The following is a 26461-nucleotide window of genomic DNA, read 5'->3' as shown; positions in this document are numbered from 1 at the left end:
CCCTAGGTTTATTGTTGATAAAAATGTCACCAACTTTTACATTGTTTTGAATCAAGAAGTTTTCATTAAAATTCAATTAAGTTTCACTTTCTTGTACATGTTGCTATTGCCCATAGCGCCTTAGGTTAAAACTAAAATGTTATAAGAACAAACTTTTTGAGATGTTTGTAAGGTAACAAGTTATTGTCACAAAAACCAAACAAAACTCGAAACAAAATTCACAGTTGATCTTTCTTTATTGAAAAGTTACATTTTTTTTTTCAAATCTAGGCGTGCATAACAAATATTCAGAGTACACGACTGGTGAAGCCATTTAGTAGAAAATGTCATTCAAGAAGTGTTTGCAGGCTTGGCATATTCTCTTGATTTATATTTCAAAGTTCACCATTGACGGCAATCTTGATCTTGTCAAACTGTCGTAGTTTTGTTTATATATATTTTACGACTTGAGCTCTAGAATCCTCCTGGGGAACACTGTATAACCTCCTGTAAAATACATTCTTGCACTAACGGTTTTCATTTGTTAGTAATGGTATGATACACCTTTTGTTGACACCGTACATGAAAACCTTTTTTTTTTTTTGCAAAATGATCGATGACCTGTACTTCTGTCACGTCCTTCTTCCCCTGACACTAAACGTGGCCATGAAAGCAGTCGATTATATCTGTGTTCTATTTTTTTTTCATTTTTCAATTTTTTTTTCTTCGAATCATTAGTAGCGAAGAACAAAAGAAAATAATGTTTTGACTTCACATGGACCAGCAAATTCAGGTCGGTGCCTCGATTCATCTTTTTTTTTTTTTTTTTTTTTGGGGGGGGGGGGATAAAATTTCACCAACTTTTATGTTTTGAACCAAATAGTGTTCAAACAATAAAATAAAATTCTATTTTCTTGTATATCGTGATATCCCACATGGTACATAAAAGTGAAACTAATAACTTGTACATGTAAGGACTAGAAAGAATAGAAAGAAAGGTAATTGCCTTGTGTCTTAGCTCGTATATGTACAGTGCTTATTTGAGTATTTGATAGAAAGAAAACTAGAATATTGCACGGCAATATGGGGGAATTGTACATATATTGATATAGAACACCACTGGTGATAAGGAAGAGAGGGAGGGGGTCATTATCATTATCATCATAATAATTTTTGTTGTTGTTGTTACTGCTATTATTCACAATGAGTAGAGTAGGCATACCTTTATCTAATACTTCTTTCTTCACACATATTAACACATTGATCACAATCCACAGCACACCTACCACAATCAGGAGAACCCACCGCATTCTTATGATTCAGTTGCTTTAGTTCTGGACGTTAGTTTGAGTTAAACATCAAAGTCAACAACATTTACATTTGACTCTGACAATAATAAAGTAAGTTGTAATGAATATTCACATCACAGCAGAGTCTGATATTTTAGTGATATAAATAGAATACATGGGTTTCGACTCGAGGAGCAGTATAGAAAAGCGATCGTAATTCTTCATGTCGATCTTTTAGTGAAATGTACCATGTAAGTAGTAGTAGTAGTAGTAGCAGTAGTAGCAATCTTTCAGGTGAATTTTTTAGTGGTATTTACCATGTTTATTTATAATTATTATTATTATAACAAAGATCCAATAGTGTATTCGCTATAGTAGTTTAACATACATTGTAGGTTCCAGGTGTCCTCCGCAGAACACGCCCCTTGTGAACGGGACTATTCTGTTCTACCAAGGTCTGGTTCGGGATTTCTTCCCATCTTTATTCGTGCTGTACCCCAACGTGGTGCCAGACCCAGACAGCGGCAACCGGCGGACGTATCTCGCTCAAAATCTCTATAGGGCGACCTTCAGAGAACTGTTCCCATCCTTGCCTTGGTTGCACGAAGTTGACTTTTAAGTTAAAACGTGCTATATTGGATATGTTTCTTAATGTTAAATTCAATATGTTGTGTTACTTTGATTATCTGTATAGTAATTGTCTCAGTGAATATAGTGAATATCTTGTTATATGCACTTGATGTTTCATCTCGCTTTCCCATTTAGTATTTGTCTTGTCTTCTTAATTTTTATTTAATTCGTCTTCTCTAGTAATCAGTTCTTGAAGTTTAAGTGTTGCAGATAGTTTCATATATAATGGCAGTTTGAATTACTTTTTAGCCCCAAATATCTGTAATATATATTTCACCAAACTAATTTTTACCGCAGACCATTTGTTATTCACACACGAATTATGTTCAAAGGTTCCGTTGGTAACTTGGTAACCAATGTATGATATCGATCTCTAAATCGATCACCAACACTAGTTGATTCATCACAGCAAAGTCAACAGTGCTTCAGACCACAGAATAGTTGTCCAATGCCAATATCCATGAAAATGATACTAAGGGGATTCCACTGATCCTCTTACAGTTACTGTGAGAGGAGGCATCCCCGTTCTTTGCTCATTGAATACCATCATACGGCACTGGACGAGTAAAAGCCATTACACCAAGAAAGTTTGATTACCGTTGCCTCTGTTTTTCCGAAAACGAATCCCCTGCTTTCGAAATCCCTGTCTTGTTTAAGCAGTATCAATTTCCTGTGATAAGCGCTAGTATTATGGACGCATCTGTTCTTTGTCTCACAAAGCAAACACTTACCTGGGAAACCAACTGCAATTTTTTGTAGACAATAGAATATCATTTGTTGCTATATAACGAATGGGATAATGTAATAATAACGTAATTATTTTTACTTGTGTAGTTCAGAAAAAAGTACCAGACATTCGTCTAATCATTTTCATGTAACTTGACCAAATATAAGCTTACAATGCCTGATGGTGGAATTAATTTTGACGAAGGCAAGCAGCGCCACGGAGAATGTTACGACGGTTCAGATAACCGAAATGAGAACCAAAATAATGACACCGTTAAAGACCCACTAAAGGTTAACGTCTCCAATATTAACGTAACGGTACGGAACGAAATAACCAACTTTGCAAAGGAAATGAGTATCTTAGGACTGAAACAATCCGTCGACCCAAAGTTTTAGTACGTTAGACGTAGCGTTTGGCTGTGCATCGTTTTGGTTGGATTTGGATTTTTGATTCACCATCTACAAAACCGATTTGATTATTATCTCTCCAATCCGACAACCGCGAAGTTCAACATTACCAACAATGACACCTTATTATTTCCCACGGTCACAGTCTGTAATAGTAGTCCATTTAAGGCCACCAGTTTGGTGCGACATAATGAGACAGAAATCGGTGCTCTGTTTCATGCCTACTGTGGGGCACCCAATTAGTCGGCCTATGACCTCAATCACATTAACTGGGCTGAATTTTACTTGAGGGATGGATTTCAAAAGTCCGACCTTTTTATGTTTGTAAGTAGCATTTGTTTGATTTTTTTATGTTGATGATGTTTATTTATTTTTATTTTGGGGAAAAGGCTTACATAAATTGACTGATTACATTATATATATATATCATATCTTTAATTTAAAAGTACAGCAATGTTAAAACAAATTATACACTTGAAACATTTAACATTCCAAATATTCAGTGCCAATGGAAGACGAAGATATGCAAGAGAAACGCATTTAGGCCAGTCTTCACCGAGTTTGGATTGTGCCATCAGTTCAATGGAGGTATCCTCAAGATTATATTATATTATATTATATTATATTATATTATATTATATTATGTTATGTTATATTATATTATATAAGTTTGCAAGATACAAGTTGACATTGTATCTTAAAATAAAGTGAATGCAACAGAAAGCATATCTGTGCAACTCATCCCATTACATTTTATGGAAAACTTATAATGAGTAACTTGGAAAAAATGCAGAATAAGGATTAGCAATAATAATAATAATAACATTTCACACTCACATCATTTCTTTTACATCAAATATTATCTTTTGTGTTACCAATTTCATAGATGTTTTCTATCCAGTGTTCACGAATTTTTCGAATTATTACGAATTATCACAAACCCATTCTTGCATATGCAAAACACTTCGCTTCAGTATCTGTGGTTTTCTTTAAATTTAGGTGAAGAGATTCATCAGGTTGATATGGAAGGTTCTAGAAATGGACTTGAGCTCTATCTGGACACACAACAACAGCACGAATATACTCAAAATGTTTTGAGCAACGGAGCACTGGTAAAATATTGTACATATATATTAGCTTCATCCCAAAATATTTTAACTTTGATTAAATATTGAGACGAATTACTTGTATGAATGTAGATTAGATACAACAGCAAGATTTGGGAAGCTATAGTTTGACCTAAGAATTAAAAACTAAGGAGAGAAGAGAACACTGACGCACATAAAAGATCAATAATTTGATTGCTTGTTTTTTTTCTTATATTTCATTATATGTACTTTTTTAAGTTGAACGTCACAATATAATTTTGTATTATGATTTCAGATACTATTACATGACCGACACGACCATCCAGACATGCTGAGTTTTGCCATCCATACCGTCCCAGGAGAAAGCGCCTTCATTGCCCTTAAACTGAAAAAGGTACTTGTAAATACACTAAATTAGTACAATTAAAGAAGACAACACCGCTATAGGAAAACAAAGCACATTTTTATTGATCCAATTATAAATTATAAATTGATTGCAATCTGACGTACCGAAAATATGCGGAAATTAGGGCTGACTGCCACTAAGTAAATGTTATCACAATTGAGTCTTCTTCTTTAGCTATGATTATTTCTCTTTAAATCACAAATTTGATTGAGTACAAAAAGATATAAAATTATTTTGCATAAGATTTTAGGTCTTGTCAGATGATTGAGAACAAACTTCTATTTATTTGACATAAGTTCACTGTCATTGTAACCAACATATTTCGTATATCCTGCAATAAGTGTGTTCGATAATAAGAACTTTTTTTCAGTCGGTAAACCTCCCTGCTCCCTATGGCAACTGTGGCGAGAGAAAACTGGCTTACTACAAAAAGTACAGCAAAGTAAACTGCCGTGCAGAATGCCTGTATGTATCTTTGGTGTAAGCAAAACAATGACAGTCATAAATTCTGCTGAGTCAAGAGTAGTAGATTAGACATTCATTATTATAAGTAAAATAGTATTTGCATGCACGTGGTAAGGTCGTCGAATAAATATCTTGAACAACATGAAACAGATGTCAATATTTAGTATTTGAATGGGCACACATTTTAAATCAAAATTTTGTTTTAAGACAAGTTAATATAAGTCAATATATGCTTTACGCACTGTGGTTGTGTCTAAATATCTGAAATATCAGAATTGTATAAAATATGCATAAAGAATATACAACACACGCTTTGCGCCCTCTCTTCCTCTCTCTCTTTCTCTCTCTCTCTGTCTCTCTCTCTCTTTGGTGTGATGCATAATTAGCTTTGAATACCATTTCAGACACAATATGACTTTGAAAACGTGTGGCTGCCGGATGGTATACTATCCAGAGGTTAAAGGTTACAGAGACTGTTCCCCACGTGACATCATCACGTGTTATTTCCCGCTATCAGAAAACACGACCCAGATAAAGCGACAGTGTGACTGTATAGTACCATGCGAGATTTTATCTTTCGACTACAGCATCTCAAGTTCTAAAATGTCTGCAAAACCAATATCGTTGGAATTCAACAGAACAGCAGAATCCGTTGAAAAAGATTTCGTCAGCGTGGCGTTATACTACACGGACATGACGTACGAGGAGGTGGTACAACAAGAAGCCTACAGCACGCTGACTTTGTTTGCTGACATAGGAGGTGCTCTTGGCCTCGTTCTGGGAAGCACCTTAATCACCTTTGCCGAGATAATGGATTTTGTTATTAGCTTATGTATTTGGAAATTTCTTAGGATTAAAGTCTAGTCAAATTCACGTAAAATATAATGAACAATTGATGTTTGAACATTTGTGCACTAATTTTAAACAATTAGGTCATTTGAAATATGTCGATATTTATGTCGATTGGGATTACCATAGGTTGCCTGGATGTGTACATAACCTACTCTTTTTATTTTATGTTAAGTGCATGGTTGCAATGTTGTATCACGAAAGAGAGATCACTCACTTCTATTAAAAGACATTTCTCTCTGAGTTGACAACGTGATAGTGCATATCGAATTTTATAGTCTGAAAGCCATACTTTGTTTTTTAGAACGGTGCATGACATGGTTTGCATAATTCCAATTCCTATGTAACGCATTTAACAAAAAATGTTAACCCTAGAAATCAATGGTAAGAGTACATCTACATGTGCCTGGTTAATACATTAAACGTTTAGTGTATGTTTGATAAGCGAGGTTTATTTCGATCCACTGTAACCTGAAACATACGTACCACTCTCATTTCAGGGGCCGGCTTCACAAAGCAGTAGTTAGTTAGAACAACTAAAAGACAGTTAGAACAACTAACTACTGAACTACCTCGCTAACGTGCAAACTTAGCGATTTTCGAGGGGTGTTTCACGAAGCAGTAGTTAACTTATCGCTAAGTTCGGTCGTAAAGTTCGGTCGTTAGTTCTCTCGTTACTCACTACACTCTCGAAACCGTCTGCCGGAAGTGGAACTCTTGCGTAAAAGTGTCACGAAAGCACTAACTCTCCAATTTTTGGTGGCTGAAAATGCATAAGAACGTCTGCTTTGAGGTCGTCGTAAAGGATCTCCACCACCTTTTTGCCGCTCTTTTTGTCACAGCTAGGCGCAACCTCTCGTAAATTGCATCATCGTGTGTATATTCTAATAGATTCTGCCTTTCATGAAAACGTCGTAGTCTACGTTGCCGTCTGGCGGTACGGATAGCAAGAAAAGTAGCCGCCATATTGGATACAAAGACAAACGATAGACAACGGTAACTAAGCAACCTTTTTATTTCACTCATTACGCATGCGTACGATGAAACTCTAGAGTTAGCGACTGGTCTGACCAGTCGTTAAATATCCAAGGCAACAACGAGACAATAACGAGCGAGAGAACTAGCGACTGCTTCGTGAAACGGCACTATAACTAGCGAGAGGCTAACTACCGATCGCTAACTAACTACTGCTTTGTGAAACCGGCCCCAGAACCATAAGTAACCAATAGGAAGTGTGGGCCTTCAAGATTTTGGTTCTGTTACACGGTATGTGCACACTGTTTCCCAAAAATGTTCACACTTTTTGGGGGCAGTTGTGATATATATATGTGAATAAAGACAGCTTACCGGTAGTTAGCTTTGAACACCGCAAATTTAAACAGATACAACAATAAAAAGTTATAAAAGACCAGTACAACCAACACGTTTTAAAAGGTTATGCTTTGGGTAAATGTGGAAATTTAACTCTGGTGTTAGTATTTAAACAACCAACTGGAAAATTGGACCATTATCACCAATACAATAACTTCCCAGCAATTATGTGAAACATTGATTTTGTGGGCCTTAAATTGAGATACATAAATAACGGCGTGAAAGGTTATTCCTGTTTCTGTTACTGTTAAATATTTGAAAACCTGTATAAATCGATCATCCAACTGTTACATGTACGTGATAATACTGTGGTCGAATGTTCTCATTTGCCTAATGGGGTGATGCTTCTTTATAGCAGTATTTTAAAAGTTTCTCACAGCAGTCGCGACTTGGCTACACTAAGTGCTTTTATTGACTAATTGTATAGTACTGAAAGGGTTTACTCTTTATTGTCACTGGTGTATTATCGACAGCTTAAATACTGTAGTAGAGATCAAGATTTAGTACAGCGTACGTGGTGTGTGTTTAACGCAAAGCACACTTAACTTTATTTGATCAGTTAAACTGGTGTTAATGGGAACTGTGGTTTGGAATGTCTTGGACACAGTCAGAATACATTTAAGCTAGGTAAAGAGACAGGATCCGTCTGTGTGAACCAAAGTCTTAAAAAATGAACCCCAATCGTGTTACTCCGACAGATATACCGAAGGGGAAATTTGGTGACGAAGCAACTAAAGATTCTGAAATTTACCAGACGTCTTCGACGCAGGAGAAATTAGCTACATTTGCAGGCGAGGTCAGTATACTGGGATTAAAACAATCCACCAACCCCAATTATTCTCCAATAAGACGTTTGGTCTGGCTGTGCTTCGTTTTAATAGGATTTGGCTTCTTAATCTTCCACCTGAAGAACCGATTTGACTACTACCGCTCTAACCCGGCAACCTTAAATATGGAGGTTGTTCCAAACGACACTCTGGTGTTTCCTGCGATCACCATCTGTAACAGCAGTCCGTTTAAGGCTAGCAACTTGGCTGCCAATAACGAGAGTGAGTTAGGAAATATTTTCGGTCCATTTGCAAACGTTGACTGGTCGCAGTATAACCTTAGCCATATCAATTGGACCGATTTCCACATGAGAAATGGTTTCCAACTTGAGGAATTATTATTCTGGGTAAGTAAATGAATTTCTACGGGAACCGGTGTGACAGGAATGGTAGACCGCTAGAAAACGTAGTCCGTTCCTCATAACTTTATTCAGGTGACATTCCCCCCATAGCTGAACCCCAATACTTCGACTTACACTAACCTGTACTATAATCACATGCAAGTGAGACCAGACATTTAACCCTAGGATTACCATTCGTGTTACACCGGCACTATTCCGCGTAGGCTTTGATTTTATATATGTCACAGGCAAGATTGAAATCCAGGCGAGATTCAAATCCAGGTCACAGCTACATAAATCGCATCCCAAATATAGCCATATATATATATATATATATATATATATATATATATATATATATATATATATATAAACCAAACAAATGTATATTATACATGTACATCTCTAAAATACCTCCCATTTCTGTCAACCCTATGGATATATTCAAGCACTCCTTGACGGACATAAGTCAATATGTTCCCTCTGACAGTTCCATTATAGTATTTGTGTTCAGCCTCAAACCAAAGTCGACAATAGAAAGGCATGTATTTTTCTACGGGTTCGCATGCCGCTGATATTACTTTAACTTCTCTGCCTCTTACTGAATCTGACAAAAATTTTCCTGTCTCTGTCAACTGAATTGCCCTCAGTTTTGAACGTTCATCTTTCCCGAGAGAAGCGTTCTTGGAACCGAACACGCCGTGTCCAACAGCTTCGTTATATCTTGTTAGTTTTTTCTACCTGTTTGCTGTGCTTGAGAAGTATTTAATAAAAGAAGTTCTAAGCCATAGGTTCTATAAAGTACATGTAAATGGCTATATTTGGGATGTGATTTATGTAGCTGTGACCTGGATTTGAATCTCGCCTGGATTTCAATCTTGCCTGTGACATATATATATATATATATATATATATATATATATATATATATATATATATATATATATATATATATGTGTGTGTGTGTGTGTGTGTGCGTGTGTGTGTGTGTGTGTGTGCTACATTGTACGTTCGCTCCTACCATTATAATGTTACTGTATTCTAACATTGTATACATTAATTGTGTTGACTTTGAATCCGTAATAGGAAATTTAAAAAAAAACTTTCCATTAATATGTTCTATATGGGTCTTGTATCGAAAAATAGGAAGACTTTCTGTAGCGAGATCTTTATCTGATTATACACTTATAAAAGCATGTTTATGTCAGCCAAAGTCGTGTTCCAAACTTGTCCCTGTCGTGCACATGCAGGAAGTGCGCATGCGTAGAAATTATTTGTCCTTTATTTTGTTTGAGGCTGAAAAGTGATTGAATGTATGTTTCATTTATCAGTGTTCTCACTCCTTCCAGTGTACTTGGAAGAAAACTATTTGTACGAAGCATGATTTCACACCGATCATTACAGAAACTGGATTGTGCTATCAGTTTAATGCAGGTAATTAAGAATACTAAAGCTGCAGTTTATCACTTCATTGTTTTCCCCTGTATCGCATTTTTCTACAATATCTAATATTACATTTGTGTTCCGCTTCCGAGGGTGTCCCCTTGTGCAATCAAAATGTCATCGTTTTACAATGCTCTTGACGTCAGATTGTTTGAGCATATTCTGCAGGCTTGCACAGCTAAAACAAGAACTTACTCATCACAACCATCACACTTACTTGTACTTAATGTAATGTGGTTTATTTGTCGTCCTTGAAACATATGCACACACACACACATGCGTATAGAGTTGTACTGAGAGCCAGAAAAATTTACCTACATTTTAGTGTTCACAAAACTGTTATGATTATTATTATTATTATTGTTGTTGTTGTTGTTGTTGTTGTCGTTATGGCTGTTGCTGCTGCTGTTATTATTTTTAATAATTAAAGAAACTAAAAAAAAACTATTTGAATGTACAGTTTGTGGATAACTGTATTCCAGGAGGAGAGGAACATCTTCACCTTGAAACCCAAGGTTCAGGATACGGATTTGGCATGACCCTCTTGGCCAAACAACGAGATTATGTGTCCTATGCGTACCCAGCCGGCTTTTTGGTAAGGGTTAGCTGTAGTGTGGATGAGTTAGAAGTCTCAAGAGCATCAAGTAATGCTTTAGAAAAAAAATGCGGTCATGTGCATTATTGCACCACATAAAATCAAATTTATGCGATAAATATAAGACAGTTAGTTAAAATAACAACTGTGCATTATTATTCCCCATGCCCGTAGTCAGGGGGGATCGGGGGTTGAAAGATCCGCCCCTTTTGCTGGGAAAAGGTTCACTCTGGGGAAAATTTGATCTAGGTACATTAGGTTTTTATGGGAAAAGGTCCACTTTTTCAAAAAAAGACCCCCCCCCCCCTTATGAAATTTGAAATTTAAGACGATGCCCTTTGGTATTTCTTTAAGTTACGCTATCTGAAACTTGTGATGACGTTTCATAAACTATTATGCAATCATGATAATGATCTGCCTAATAATGATAGGCCATTATCTGTTGTTATCTGAATTGACGATTTTCTTCGCGTGGTAGGGCTACATGTATAAATTTGCTTGATGTTTTTGATGTGTTTTCGGGAGAGAACTAGCAGCTAAAACTCTCGATAACTGAAACATACTCCTTAAATGTTTATTTACATTGTAATGATTTTTTTCAGATTATCATTCATAGTCCTGGTGACCATCCCGACATTAATCTTGGCACTCTGATTCCATCCGGGGGATTTACCGGTGTTTCCCTCAAACTAAAGCGCGTACGTTTCTTTCTTTAGTTTTTCTTATTTATATTATTAGTTCGTTTATTAATTCATTGCCAATTAAATCTTCGGCGAATTTTACTACTGTAATGCACCTCAGTCTTGTCTGTAACCTACAAATATGAAGTGAGTAGTTGTCGTTGCACACTGTCACTCAATCAGCCATGCAGTCAGCCTGAAGTCCTTCGACAAAGTTGGATGTAGGCTAACAGTTAGAAAGAATCGTTCAGCTTGTGTTAAATAATCATCATCTAGGGTGTAATTTACAAGCTTATGTACAACTTTGCGCAACTGTAAATCAATTTGAAACCAAAAAGGCATGAAGAGAGCGCAGACCTGTTCCGAGGTAAAATGTAATAGTTGAGAGCACACCTCTTGCACAGCGGGTCGGGGTCATTAACCTTATCTCGTGATAGTGTAGAATCCTATCTAGAGATAGAAATTGGGTGAAGGATAACCCAGATCACCACCAAAATTTGATCACCTTCGAAGTAGCCCATTTCAGACCTATGCTGAAAATGTCATCCAAGTCCATCCATAATTTTGAGTTATGCTGGTGACAAACAGAAAGATAGAGTGACACACGGAGGAAAAAACATTGTCTCCTTGGCGTCAGTAATTATTCCTTTCAGTAACTTATATAGTTCATGGAATCTATACTGCTGCCAAATTGCTGTATATGAACGAAGTAATTTATGATAATCATACATCTTACACATTATTTTCCAGTTGATAAACCTTCCTCCGCCACACGGGAAGTGTGGTGAGAAACCCCTGGTTTACTACAACAAGTACAGCAAAGCCAATTGTCATGCAGAGTGCTTGTATGTATGGTTCTTATCCCCACTTTACTTCAAACAAACTTTAAAGATTAAGGACATACCGGCAGGCCCGTAGCCAGAAATTTCAAAATGGGGGAGGGAGGGTGTGTCTGAAGAAGTGAACCCCTTACCATAAAATCTTTGTGTACCTATAGATAACATTTTACACAGATGGGACCTTTTTCCGTCAAAAAAGAGGGTCTTTGGAACCCCACGAACCCCCATTGGCTACAGGTGTGTACTGAAGAATTCCATTAATTAAAATTCAGGCTAAAAACGTGTTCACGTCATATAATACTGGTTGTTTCAATATAACTTTGTTTGTCTTCAGATAAAATGCGGTCATTTCACTGACGTTGACATGACAATGGTTCTCAGGATGAAATGTATATTGTACATGTGTGGACTTTCGATTTAATGCTAAACGTACGGTATTTCAGTCACAATTTTACACTGACGAAGTGCGGCTGCCGCCTGACCCAATTTCCCAGAGTTCCCGGATACAGGGAGTGTTCCCCGGAAGACAGCAGAGTCTGCGTCGATAATTTAAAGTTGATTATAACGGAAAGCGTCTACCTGCGAGAGTGTGGCTGTAAAACGCCATGTGACTCCTTCAAATACGACGTCAGTCTATCTTCAGCAAGGCTATCGGAGACAGCAATGAGGTCAACCGCAGCTATTTTGCGGACGACACAGGAAGCAGTATCACAGAATTTTCTCTCCGTGTTTATCTACTATTCCGAAATGTCCTACGAGGAGGTTGTACAACAAAAAGCCTACAGCGCGTTGGCGTTATTGGCCGACATTGGCGGAGCACTTGGCCTCGTTTTGGGTAGCACTTTGATGACCTTGGCTGAAGTTGTGGATTTCTTCTTTGGTTTATGTGTTTGGAAACTGTTTGGCGTCGAAATGTAACAACATTAGGCGTGGAAGTTGATATCGGCATTATCCGTCGGTATCATCGTCGTTATGAACATATTAACCGTCGCGATTTTCACCAAAATATATACATAAATGGAATAAAAAGATAAAACCTTTTCACCAAACTTAACGGTGAAGCAGACCAATGACATATTGTAATAGGAAGCTGTATCAGTTATAAGTTGCTGTGTGTGTGTGTGTGTGTGTGCGCGTGTGTGCGTGTTGTTGTTGATTTTGTTGTGTGTACGTGTGTGTGTGTGTAGCCTATGCGTGGTGCTGTTGTTGTTGTTGCTGTATGTATATGCCTGCGAACCTCTAGAAACAACTACATGTACTTCACCGTAAAGTGACTTTTTTAAAGGCATTTGACTTCGTATATTTATGAACGCCTATTTTACCTCAAAATAATTTAAAATGCCTTTAGCTATTCGATGTTCAATTAACCTTGAAATAATATGACTGTATTTGCCCATGTGTTATCGTATATTTAAGAAACTCTTTGCTTGTCTTAAGATAATAAAGACTGTAAAATTATTTTACAGCCATGTGGCATCGTGTACTTGATAAATGTAAACTAACCCTTAGGGTTATACATGTCTGTTTAATAGTCATGTTATAATGATACACAAAAAATCAACACATGGTTTACCTTGGAGTGATATAAAGCTGTTTTATGTTATGCATCTGAGAATTTGCAATTTATGCACTGTACATCGTTAACATACGACAGGTCGGCTCACCCGACGTGGCCAGGCTGCCAGGGTTTTTAATTCATGCTTGGACAAATCCAATTTGCACTCCATTAATCACAACCCACTAGATAAAATGACTGACGGAAATGAGTGCCATTTTGAAATCGTATTCAATCATTCGTTAATAGATTTCATTTTACAAACAAATGACTGCCTAAGTGGTTCGATCACTGAAGATAAAGCCAATGCTGCTTTCCACCACGACATATTTTGGTCTCTTATATACCTAAAATATTCCCGTCTTGTTATAATTTCTAACAGCCATAATGTTAATGTAAACTGAATATACACTAAGCAGGGCCATGGGACGAGAAATTGTTTCAAGACAAGATGCAGGTATGCGTGAAAGGCCAATTATCCATGCAAGCATTTGTTCTACCAACATTGGGACACACTGCGCTACATGTTGTGTAAAGGGGAAGTAAAGGACTCTTGATATACTGGGAGGAATAATAAGGCAATTATGAAAATATCAAAATATATTTTTCAAAGATCTTTCAGCCCCCCTGCTGCCCCCCCCCCCTTTCGGTGCAGCCTGGGATCTAATAGACAGGTATATTGGCGAACAAAGTGGGCAGATTTCTTAAAACACGAATTATCTAACTTACAGGCTGAGACAGCAGAAAACAGCCAAACCTATAGCTCGGCTTTCACGTTTTTTTACCTGAGTCTGAAATAGTTAATTATTTCATTTCCGATTCCAAATTGGCTATCACTCTGGAAACAGACGGATATTAATTTCAAAATTAAATTAAAGTCACTGCTAAGCCGTATTATCTAAGTAATTAACGTTGTCCAATAAGGGGAAATGATAAAATGTTACTTCTTTTAGAAACAACTTTGCCCGAAACCGTAAACATTTTAATGTCTAAAGCTTCATTCTAACATTTATTGGTTAAAAAACAAAAAGTAAAAAGGTTTTCTACTCCTATCCCTATAACATGCATTACCCATCTGTCGATGAGTACAGTCGTCTATAGTGAATAACTTTTCACGTTTAATACAAGTATGGCGTGCATTTAGCGACATTTACAGTTCATAGAATCCACTCGCTATAAAAGGGCCTTCCCTGAGTTCCTACGGATAGCAGCTGGCAATAGGAAAAGTACTGAAGAAAGTCATTTGCTCCCGTGGCCAAATATCCTTTACTGTACAGAACAGGATTTTACACGAGTAAGTGAAATTATATCTTTTCATCAATGATTTTGTCTGTAAAATAGTGTTCTACGCACGATCATTTGTTCATAGGTCGACAGTGTACACATGTATATGAATATTTACTAGGCCATAAATTAATAGAAAACTGCGCTTACTCTTTTTATATATACAATATTAGAGAACAGAGCATATGGAGCAAGTCAAATCCACCAGCTTTTGAATATCGAGATGCACTATTATTTTTGCTTCCTTTTAGGAATAAAAATTTCACAGCGCTTCAAAGGCGTTTATCAGTTTTCTATGGTAAGACAGTTACCGTTGACGCCGTATAATGTTCTTTTCTTTAAGGTGCCAAAGGAGAAAGAAAATGAGTTCCACGGCTTCCTTGGTGTGTCTTATTTTTGGGGCTTGGTTGATAGTCGGGCTATACGCTGCACCTGATGACGGTAGGTGACTGCGCCATCTTCTCTCTCTCTCTCTCCCTCTCTCTCTCTCTCTTACACACACACACACACACACACACACACACGTGCGCTTACACTACTGAAAATTAACATAGTTTGCGATCTTATATCAGTGACTTTGAAATCTGATTTAATATGATATTCAACGATGACGCTATCACGGTGACGTAATCAGAAAAAAGATTACATATCCTCGATCAGACAACAACGAGGAAAGAAGAAAGCAACGTTGCAACTGTTGGTGTCAGCCGATGCCGCTTTTTGGGGCCTGCAAAACATATTAACCTCAGCTAAAGTCGGTAATCATATTTGAATTTATTTAATGCAGTGTTCAATATTTCGCAAAAGAATGAACACAAAGATCAAAGCAATTACCTGCAATAATGTTCATCATTTCTTAAGCCCCCTTTACACCGAACGGCGTCCTTTCTGTGTCCCCTAGTATGGTCTCATTTAGAATTTAAAAAAATACTTCACGCGCCGACAAGTGGCCGATCATTGAGCATTCATACTGCAACCAAAGCGATGCTTGCGCCTCTTTTCTACGACCACAGCGATGCCAGTTTCATGGTCTAACAGAGAACGCCAAAAAAAAAACCGTCCAGTGTAAAGGGGTTTTTAAAAAAGTGCCACACTTGCAACTCATGGCTACGTACAATATGAAAAAAATTAAGGCACAACAACAGTACTAATTCAGATGACAAAGTAAGTGGCGAATATCTTCAGAAGAAAAATGCCGTTAAAATTGTTTGTTGTCAAAATTCATATTTCTTTATTCAAGTTGAGGACCCCTGTCGGCCAGACAGCCACGCTCTACTCAGCTCAGCCAGTAGAAACGTAGCCCGCGGATCAAGGTATCGCTCTATGTCGAGTGCAAGATGCGACCAACTCCTACACGGGTGGAAGGAGCAGTGGTATAGGTTCACCGGGGAAGCGGGAAGCAGAATGGCGACCGAGGTGAGCGAAGTAGCTTTGCTTTTCGTCACACCTAACGCACTCTTAATGTCATAGGTCTTCTCACCCTACAACGACATTGAAGAAGAGCACAAAATTGTGAAAATATGCCAATGTGAAAAAATACAATCGCAGCGAGCGCACATTGACTTTACAAAATAGTCCCTCTCTCTCTCTCTCTCTCTCACACACACACACACACACACACGCACACACACGCACACACACACACACACAGAGTTGGTAAACCATCATTTTCCTTGTCTCCTTAGTGTCCCAAAGGATACTCTTGCGGCACCTGGGCCTCGCTATGGATGAAGGGAACCTTGCCAACCGTGGAAGAAGGCGTGGTGGAACGCAACATATGCGGCTCATACAGGGGCAACTGCTGCATGCAGAAAGACCCTATCATCAGCGTCAAGAACTGCGGGGACTTCTACGTGTATTACCTTCGCTCCACCTACTTTTGCTCCGCCTACTGCGGGACTGATGACGTGTGAGCACCTGACTGGCTAGCGCAACGCTTCGTCCCTTATTTGGCATAAAACGTGACGTCATCAATTAGGGGAAACTAGCAGTAATCGGTAAAAATGCGTTGTGTGTAATATTGTTACTTTGGTGATTGAAAAACTACTGTTTGATGTCAAATGAGGACATGATGTTATGTTTTGTTGTGGATAAAAGTTCCACCAACCTTTATGTTTTGCATCAAATAGTGTTCAAATAATAAAAATGAAATTCCATTTTCTTGTATATCTTGATATCCCCCATGGCACATAAAAATGAAACTACTGTAATAAATTGTACATGTAAGAACAAACACCACATAACCCACGAGAAAAGAAAAACAGACAATTGCCTCTTGTCTTAGCTCCTATATGTAATGTGCGTATATTAGATTATTGTGGCAAGGGCAGGGCATAGTGGACGAAAGAATATAATGCAGACATGTAGAAACATTATTTAGCTCTTAGAAACTTGATGCAACTGATTAAACTTTATATATGGTCACTGTGACCCCATAGGAATTTTTGCCTCAATGGCACACCCGATGATACTGGAGTGACATACCCCTGACACTTGCTCTTCACATAATTGTGTCAATCAAATAAAATGCAGCAAACAAAGAATACAATTAAAGGGGAAAAAACGTAATCAATAAAACATAAAGGAAAAAACAAATAGGAAAATACAGAATTTTTTCTTTTCACTGTTATGTCATTCACGTAAGATAACATCCGTGAGCATAATTGATATAGGTGTGATTCCTTCCTCTCAATTCCAAAACTATGTCCAATAAATATGTATGAAAATGAAAATGTAAGGTTTTGTTATGTCTGAACATATAACTGTATCCCAAAAACGAAAGGGATGCTTGATCGTATCGATGGTTTTGAAAACTGGATCCAACGGGAGAGATACAATTTTCGTGTAACGCACACTTTGCCCATGGAACCAGTATTTCCCGAAGATATCCCCTTGTCTAAGCCAGCCGTTTAAACTCCCTTGGTCGACTGTTTTCCTCATAAAATATAATATAGTACTTTTTCACTGATGTACAAAGACCTCTCAGGGAGTTTTTAAACATAAACAAGCCGGCCTCTTAAGAATTGTAAAGAGTCAGCAAAAGATTTATGCATTCTATCAACTAAAGATTTTTTGGTGTATTTTTAATTATATATATATATTTTTAATTATATATATGGATAACTTTCTTATAGTGATATAAAGCTCTATGTGACACGGGGGGGGGGGGGGGGGGGGCGTCAGTTCAACGTTTATTGCTCGATTTACCAGTGATGAGCTATACTATAAAAGGGTGCCTCTGAAGGTAAGTCTTTATAGCTTTAATGTTGCCATCATGGTGAAGGGACGGGAGCTCACAAATGGAGAAAGATATGAAATTGTTTCTCTGAGGGAGGAGGGCATCAGTGTTACCCAGATACTGACAGATATGGTGTATCTCGTCAGACTGTGTATAGGGTTTGCAGAAGGATGGAGAAAACTGGTGATGCCCATAAGTTACACCAAGTGGCCGCCTAAGGAAGACTAAAACCAGAGACGACACAGGGTGCCTTTTTATACTGTCAATGCTTAGGAGGTTTGAGCCGTGCAGGATATAAGCTTTGCAGTGGTCGCGCACTTTGCATCTTTTGTTCCCCTTGAAGAAAAATTGTGCAATACTTTTGTCCCCATATATATATTTAAATTGAAAATCGGCCCTTGATAAGTGTCTAGCGTAGGAAAGCAAGTATTGTAAAAAGCCAATACATTTGTAATATTGAACCTCTGTGAGTGTATCCATCTTAAAGAATTGCTTTAAAACTCATCTCACCAAGATTACATCAATTAAAATGTTTCCAATATTTTTCCCACTAGAATGATCATGTTGACCCAGTTACGTTATCCACGAAATATTACATCCCTGTGCATAATTTATATAGGCTCGATTGTGTCCTCTAGGTGGATTAACAATATCTAATAAATATGTACGAAGATGTAAGGTTTTGTTATGTCTAAACATGTAACTGTATCCCAACAACGAAAGGGCTGTTTGATCGTATCTATTGTTTCCCAAACTGGATCCAACTGGAGAGATACAATTTTCGTGTAACGCACAATTTGCCCATGGAACCAGTATTTCCTCATAGATATCCCCTTGTCTAAGCCAGCCGTTTAAATTCCCACTGATAGACCCCTTTCCAACGTAGGGTCCTATTGTGATGTTGAAATATGTGAACATTCCAGGATGAGCTAATTTTGTCACCGCACCATTTCCACGTAAGCCGGAATAAACATAACCATCTTTTTGAAAGAGAGAAATTATTATTTCTTTCATTCTTCCACTAATGTGGCTACCGGCGTCCACCCAAAGCACTGTCCCCAGTTCATCGACCATTTGTTTAATAATGACCGGTTTGAAGGCGTACGTGTGCAGGTTGCGAAAGTGAGGGGGGTACCTTTCAAAGGGGAACCTCCTATACGTCACGCTGGACCAGCTTTTCACAGTCTCCGCCTCTTTGGCAGTCAAACCGAGGTCCCACACCACGATTTTGAGAGTTGGTTCCCAGAAACAGAATGACCCGACGTGGTTAACGACAGCCGGGGAAAAATAATTGTGATTTGCGCCTGTGACAATTGTAAAGTTGTTGATTTCAATAAGTTTACCCCTTGCAACAGGTCCTTTAGGCTTTGTCTCTCTCTGCAAGTCTGAAAAAAATCCACATGGGTACCTTATTTTACATGACGTATATGTGCCAACTGTTACCTCTAAACAGATTATTAGATTTGCCTAAGTTGCGTGTACACAAGAGCTATACATTGGTATTAGAGAAACAAAAAGTATCTCGTATGTACCGGCTAATTTGCAGATCACCATATGGGGGAAAGTGTATATACAGTACAACATTGGTCAAAAAGGTTGTCCCACCCCATTTCCATGTACTTTTATTTACAAATGATCAATTTACAGCTGTAAATTGTTAGAAAAAGTGCTTTGTATTCCAGATACCGTGTCTAACACGATTAAGGGTTCAAAAAATTTAAAATAGTGGTGAAAGTATACAAATTTTATACCACTAAGTAAAACTTATAACAGGTACCCCTTCAAATCCAATATTTCACTGTGATTTCAACAGATGTAAATAAATGTCTATTAAATTAAAAAGAGGCCATCAAATGTCACCAAATTTACACACAATTAGCATTAAGGTGTGCTCGTTAAAAGTCACGTACATAATAGCGAGTGCGGCTACGTGTACCACGTACTGCAATTATCTCCTGTAGATGGCGCGACAAGCCTTCAGCACGGGTAACAGTTCTGTTTTGTGGGATATTGTCCCATTCTTCTTAAACAACTTGGGGGAGATGGTCCACGCTTTTATGGAATTGGGTCTCCTCTTCAATTCCCACTCTAATTAATGTCACAGTTGATTAGTAAGGTTAATATCAGGGACCAAAGATGGTGTGTACATCCTTAAAGCATTGTGTTTCTACAACAAATCACTTGCCAGGCGAGAAGTGTGAGCAAGTTTGCCGTCATGATGAAGCCTTGAGTTCTTGAAGATTGAGTGAGATATCAGCTAAGAACGCTACGTTCATTGATCCCACAAGCATCTGAACGTAGAAATCCATCACTGGAAGGAAGTCGGTTTTGATGCAGAATCAAGTTATTTCTTGTATCCCATTGATGGTCAAATGAGGGTCCACAGACATGTTGAAAAATGCCTCTTGGAAGGGTGTGTGCAGGATAATATTGCCTGATGTGTTAGATCAGTCCGCATCTGGAGAACTTTCCAAGCCCATGGTATTAGTACATTGTTCCTTTTGGAACAAAACGTAACTTGGGCATTTTACTGTAACATTCTCAACAGATAGCTAACTACATTTGCAAGAGGTGACTTCAGGGATGCTGCAGGCTTCATTGTGACAACGCACAAGCTCAAAGTTCTCGTCTGGCAAGCGATTTGTTGCAGAAACACAAGGCTCTGAGGATGGGACAACAGTCTTTGAGTCCTAATATTTATCCTATTGAGCACCTGTGGCATTAATTGGAATGATCATTGCAGAGGAGAACCAATTCCCAACTAATCTAGACCAATTCCGTCTCGCTTTTTAATATGAATGGGACAATATCCCACCAAACAGAATGGTTACCCGTGTTGAAGGCTTGTCGCGCTTATCTACAGGAGATAATTGCAGTACACGGTAGTCGCACTCGCTATTAGGCACGTGACCTTTAATGAGTACACCCTAATGCTAATTGTGTGTAAATTTGGTGACATTTGGTGGCGTCTTTTCAATTTAATAGACATTTCTTTACATCTGTAGAAATCACAGTGAAACATTGGATTTGAGGGGGTACCTGTTATAAATTTGACTAAATGGTATAAATGTACATATTTTCACCACTGTTTTGTATTTTTTTAAACCATTAATCGTGTTAGAAATGGTATCTGGAATAAAAGGCACCGTTTATAACAAATTACATCTGTGAGGTGATCATTTGTAAATAAAAGTACATGGAAATGGGGGTGAGACAACCTTTTTGACCAATGTTGTATATTACACCACTGCATGGCGATAGGGGAGAGAGGGAGGGGGTGGCATTATCATCATCGTCATTATTATTTTTGTTTTTGTTGTTGTTATTGCTATTATTCGCAATGGGTAGAGTAGGCTTACCTTTATCTAATACCTTTTTCTTCACACCTATCACCCCGTTGTGCACAATCCACGGCACACCTACCACAATCAGGAGAACCCACTGACACCGCATTCTTATGATTCAGTTGGTTTTGTTCCGTTTCAGCTAATCTTTGTAACCTTGAAATAAAAGGAAGACAGAATGCAAGTAAGCATATAGCCTATAACCTGAGTACATGGAAAAATGTCCGGTGGCACCTCTTTTGGGACTAGGATTTGTTGCTTGATACTTTGTCATGTCCGACATAACACCTCTGTTGACTTAAATATGACCAAGACATGATGGATTGCTACGCATATGAGACAGCACTGCTTCACACAATATCTCTAATCAATATTTACTGGTATTTGCTGGTATTTGCTCGGTCGAAGCAGCACTAATCTGACATAACATCCAAACCCAATATAGAGGTGCATTTCACATGCTCGAATTAGCTCGAACATGTTCGAAAAGGAAAATTGAATTAATCCGAAGTTGTATACGTTTTTAAAACATACATGTATAGGTGAATAGAACAAAAAAAACACGGCTGTCTCAATTTTACATCTACATTAAATTTTTACCGTATCTATACATTTTGTAAGGAACCTAAATTGTAAAGCATGTGTATTTTCAGGCCCACCCCCACCCCTTTTTTAATATTCAGTGACAAAGTCGATCAAAAAAAAAAAACTACATACATACACGCCTCATATATGATTTTTCCTTCTTCAAATTTCTCGCAAATTACATTAAAACATAAATGATAAAATTATATAATTTAATGAAAAGAAAAAAAAAACATTGCACCATGTAATTACCTCCAGAACGGCAGTGTGCATGTTGCTACGAAAAAACATGTTAAAGATAATGATATACGAGAAAGATATAGCAATCTTACCTTGATCTTCCAATGATTACAAGTATGTTTGTGATTGCTGTTTGATTTTAAATATGATGCGGGTAAGATTGGAGCTTGGGGCATGCGCAGTCCTGCAAAAACGACACTGTTTCTGTGCCAAGAAAGGTAATCTTTTAAATGAAATATAATATAGCACTTTTTCACTGATATGAAAAGACATCTCGGTGAGTTTTTAAACATAAACAAGCCGGCCTCTTAAGAATAATAAAGAATCAGCAAAAGATTTATGCATTCTATCAACTAAAGATCTTTTGGTGTATTTTTAATTATATATAGTTCTGGATAACTTGCTTATATTAATATAAAGCTCATACTTGAAGATGATTCACGATTTGTGCAAAGACCCAGCCTTAGCGTCGCGTCCGGCAGGTCTTCAGTATTTTATAATGCAGTCAGGTTTAATATCGTTCACGACACCTGGAGGCCCCCATGTGTATCTCTTTTAAGAGATTAAATTAATTAAAATTAAAAATAATTGACCATCTACCCGGTAATTACGAGCGATTAAGAACACTGTGAGTTCCACAAAATACCTTGACAAATGCCTACTAATATATTCATAAGAAGACTGTATAGAAGTTTACACTAGAGGATGGAGAAGACGGAGTTGCAAGGTTGGGGACTTCAGAATATGTGGAAACGGTTTGTGACCAATAAAACTATGGCCGGTCGACATAATTACCTACAGTGGAGTGCTTGTCTCTGTGCTTTCTGCTCTCTGCTTTTCTCTGTGCAATACAATGTTGTCAAGTCTGAGAGATCAAGTCTTGGAATCATCGGGTCGCGTTTAGGTACAGCAAGTTTAAAATGTCATATGCCATTGCCTATTTTGTAGCCTAGCAACTTGTTCTTTTCTCTTAAGAGGGAATGTCATATACAAGTTCGGCACACATGGCAGTGTTGAGAAGACCCGTTCCCTATTACTTAATTCTTACTGTGAAACCAGTCTATATATTCATGTATGTTTTATTATCTTAATACAGTGAACACATCAGACGTACATAATATGCGGGTTGTATGATTGGCACCCCCAAAACACACCCTTGGCATCTGTCGTATCGGATTTACATAATGAAAAGCTGTTCATACATTTAAATATTTAAGTAAGATGAAATTGATATATAGTGCATGTTCCATTCGAAAGGTTCGGATCAGGTTGTCGCTACATTTTGTAATCACTATGTGTTCTTTGGTAATAATTTGTATCTTTTCGAAAAAGAGGAAATATGTTATAAACAAAACCCTATCCCATGTAACATTAGTGATTGACAGCCATGAGTGAATAAGGAGCGAGGAGTGTCTTGTAGAGGAACTGAGTTGATTGACATGTAAACGAAGGAGAAGGCCGCTAGAGATAGAATAAGGTAGAGATAGAACTGGAAACAAAGCGGCGAGGGAAACAACTGGGAATAGATAATATGAAAGATTATAACGGTGTCGTATTTACTAACGACAGAATATAAAGGCAACAACTTAGTCACACACAGATTTTTCATTTAATGACATGCACATTTTGTGTGTCTGTAAGTTAAAATGATGTCTCACTACCCCCTCTCTCTCTGTGTGTGTGTGTGTGTGTGTGTGTGTGTGTGTGTTGTAAATTGTAGCATTCAAAACTTGGATGTGTTTCAGCCCAATAGTATTTTAATATTTTATGTAAATATTTGACTGGAGTGGAATATAAGGGAATGAGTATGGATATAAAGGTTGTCACATCTTTCACAATCCCAATCCCAGGTGAGGTATTGTTGTAAAGAGACTGTATATTGGTTTATTCAGCAAATTCTAACACTTTAATTGTCTTTGTTCTTTTTAGGTTAATCTTTTCTACCTGGAAATAAAAAGAAAAATAGAACTCTTTCTCTCTCTTTTTCCTCTCTCTCTCTCTCTCTCTCTCTCTCTCTCTCTCTCTCTCTCTCTCTCTCTCACACACACACACACACACACACACACACACACACACACACAGGGAGGGAGTTGTGAGAAAGAAAGGCAGAGAGAGAGAGAACATTTTCAATATCTTCCCTAGTACTAAAGGATAATCCTGCGGCACCTGAACCTCGGTTTATACATGAGTGCAGTCCATACAGGGGCAACTGGTGCATGTAGAAATGCACTGTCATTAGCGTAAAGAACTGCAGGGCTTTCTACATGCATTGCCTTTGCTCCACCTACTTTTGGGGGCTTGATGACGTGTGAGCACGTGATTGGCTACCGCGACGCTTCGTCCCTTATTTGGCATAAAACATGAGGTAATCAACTAGGGAATCTGGCAATAATCGGTCAAATGCGATATGTATAATACTGGTAAGTTGGTGATTGAAAAAAACTACTGTGCTGTCAAATGAGGATATTACGTTAGAACCAGAAGACGGCCTCCATCCGCGCCTAGTTTTATTGTGGATAGAAATGTCACAAACTTTTACACTGTTATGAATCAAAAAAGTTTTCATTAAAATTCAATAAAGTTCTACTTTCTTGTACATGTTGCTATCGCCCATAGCGCCTTAGGTTAAAACTAAAATGTTATAAAAACAAACTTTTTGAGATGTGTGTAAGGTAACAAGTTATTGTCACAAAAGCCAAACAAAACTCAAAACCAAATTCACAGTTTATCTTTCTTTATTGAAACGTAAGCATTTTTTTTTCAAATCTAGGCGTGCATAACAAATATTCAAAGTGCACGACTGGTGAAGCCATTTAGTAAAAAATGTCCTTCAAGAAGTGTTTGCAGGCGTGGCATCAGTAGCGAAGAACAAAAGAAAATAATGTTTTGACTTCCCAGGGACCAGCAAATTCAGGTCGGTGCCTCGATTCGTCTTTTTTTTTTTTTTTTCATTCACATGCGCGGTAGATAAGTACGTTTTGACAAATACAAAACTATCCAGTGCCAGAAAATATGCGCTACATAATGAGATTCTTATAACAGAGAATTGTTAATCACATAGCATTACACTGTGTTTAATCCCCAAATAGCGGTTTTATAGGTAGAACATAAAGGCAACTCACTTTATTCAACCAGTAAGTGAAAAAATAGATGATTCAATTTTGCAAAATAGACGATAAAATCATTTTCGTCAAATAAATGCCAGCGTCACTATATGTAGCCCCGACCTACCCACAAGATTTGAAAAAGATCATTCCTTTGTGCCAAAGCCCGTACAAGCTGTGCTGATTTGAGTGTCGTGGGCAATAGCAGCTCATATATAGTGGAAGAAAGAATAAAATGCAGATACAACAAAAATTATCAACGTTCTTAAAAACAACATCCCTGCATTGGCTTTACATATAACCCATAACATCATCAGAAAATCATTCCAATTATTATATTATATTATATTATATTATATTATATTATATTATATTATATTATATTATATTATATTATATTATATTATATTGAAAATTGGCCCTCAATAAATGTCTAGCGTAACATACCAAAGATAATATAAAGGCGATACATTTGCAAAATGGAACTTCTGCACGTGTATCCGCCTTAAAGAATTGCTTAAAATTGATATCACCAAGATTATGTCATATAAAATTATCATTTTTATTTTCTCACAAGAATGATTATTTTGACCCAGTTATGTTATCTAAAGTTACAAAAATTTTATAAAAAAAACTCCCCATTGCAGTCAAGTTGACTCCAATGGAGTCACGCCATCCTCTACTCCGTTTGATGTAACTGATTTAACTTTACACATGGTCACTGTGACCCCATAGGAATTTTTGCCTCAATGGCACACCCGATGATATTGGAGTGACATACCCCTGACACTTGCCCTTAACAGAATTGTGTCAATCAGATAAAATGAAGCAAACAAAAGGAAAAAAAATCCGTAATTAATAAAACATAAAGGAAAAAACAAACAGGAAAATACAGGACTTTTTTCGTTTCACTAGAATAATTATTTGTTGCCATACTTATGCCTTTCACGTAAGATAACATCCGTGTGCATAATTGATATAGGTGCGATTCCCTCCTCTCGATTCCAAAACTATGTCCAATAAATATGTACGAAGATGTAAGGTTTTGTTATGTCTAAACATGTAACTGTATCCCAACAACGAAAGGGCTGCTTGGTCGTATCTATGGTTTTGCAAACTGGATCCAACGGGAGAGATACAATTTTCGTGTAACGCACAATTTGCCCATGGAACCA

The 26461-nt window shown here is 37.5% G+C and overlaps 4 protein-coding genes across 4 annotated transcripts; all 4 read left to right on the top strand.

Annotated features, from left to right (window-relative positions):
- The first annotated feature begins 5429 nt into the window (after positions 1–5429).
- Positions 5430–5855, top strand: LOC147760484 (bile acid-sensitive ion channel-like). Its single transcript, XM_087018792.1, has one exon. It carries the CDS (start codon positions 5430–5432, stop codon positions 5853–5855), a length of 426 nt encoding a protein of 141 aa, XP_086874918.1.
- Positions 5856–7881: 2026 nt separating this feature from the next.
- LOC147760483 (acid-sensing ion channel 1C-like) lies at positions 7882–11133 on the top strand. Its single transcript, XM_087018791.1, has 4 exons — positions 7882–8385; positions 9729–9813; positions 10305–10423; positions 11020–11133. Exons 1-4 carry the CDS (start codon positions 7882–7884, stop codon positions 11131–11133), a joined length of 822 nt encoding a protein of 273 aa, XP_086874917.1.
- A 167-nt stretch (positions 11134–11300) lies between these two features.
- Positions 11301–13314, top strand: LOC147760482 (acid-sensing ion channel 1C-like). Its single transcript, XM_086994706.1, has 3 exons — positions 11301–11464; positions 11848–11942; positions 12380–13314. Exons 1-3 carry the CDS (start codon positions 11438–11440, stop codon positions 12852–12854), a joined length of 597 nt encoding a protein of 198 aa, XP_086850832.1. The 5' UTR covers positions 11301–11437; the 3' UTR covers positions 12855–13314.
- A 1334-nt stretch (positions 13315–14648) lies between these two features.
- LOC147760481 (pancreatic secretory granule membrane major glycoprotein GP2-like) lies at positions 14649–17395 on the top strand. The gene is made up of 4 exons (XM_086994285.1): positions 14649–14785; positions 15119–15216; positions 16016–16191; positions 16461–17395. The coding sequence occupies exons 2-4, from the start codon at positions 15138–15140 to the stop codon at positions 16686–16688; spliced, it is 483 nt and encodes a 160-aa protein (XP_086850411.1). The 5' UTR covers positions 14649–14785; positions 15119–15137; the 3' UTR covers positions 16689–17395.
- The last annotated feature ends 9066 nt before the right edge of the window (positions 17396–26461 follow it).

Source organism: Lingula anatina, chromosome 8 (genome assembly GCF_051362555.1).
Source record: "Lingula anatina isolate TDL-2025a chromosome 8, LinAna3.0, whole genome shotgun sequence".
In the NCBI taxonomy this organism is placed as follows: domain Eukaryota; kingdom Metazoa; phylum Brachiopoda; class Lingulata; order Lingulida; family Lingulidae; genus Lingula; species Lingula anatina.
This window is presented reverse-complemented; position numbering and strand designations above follow the sequence as displayed.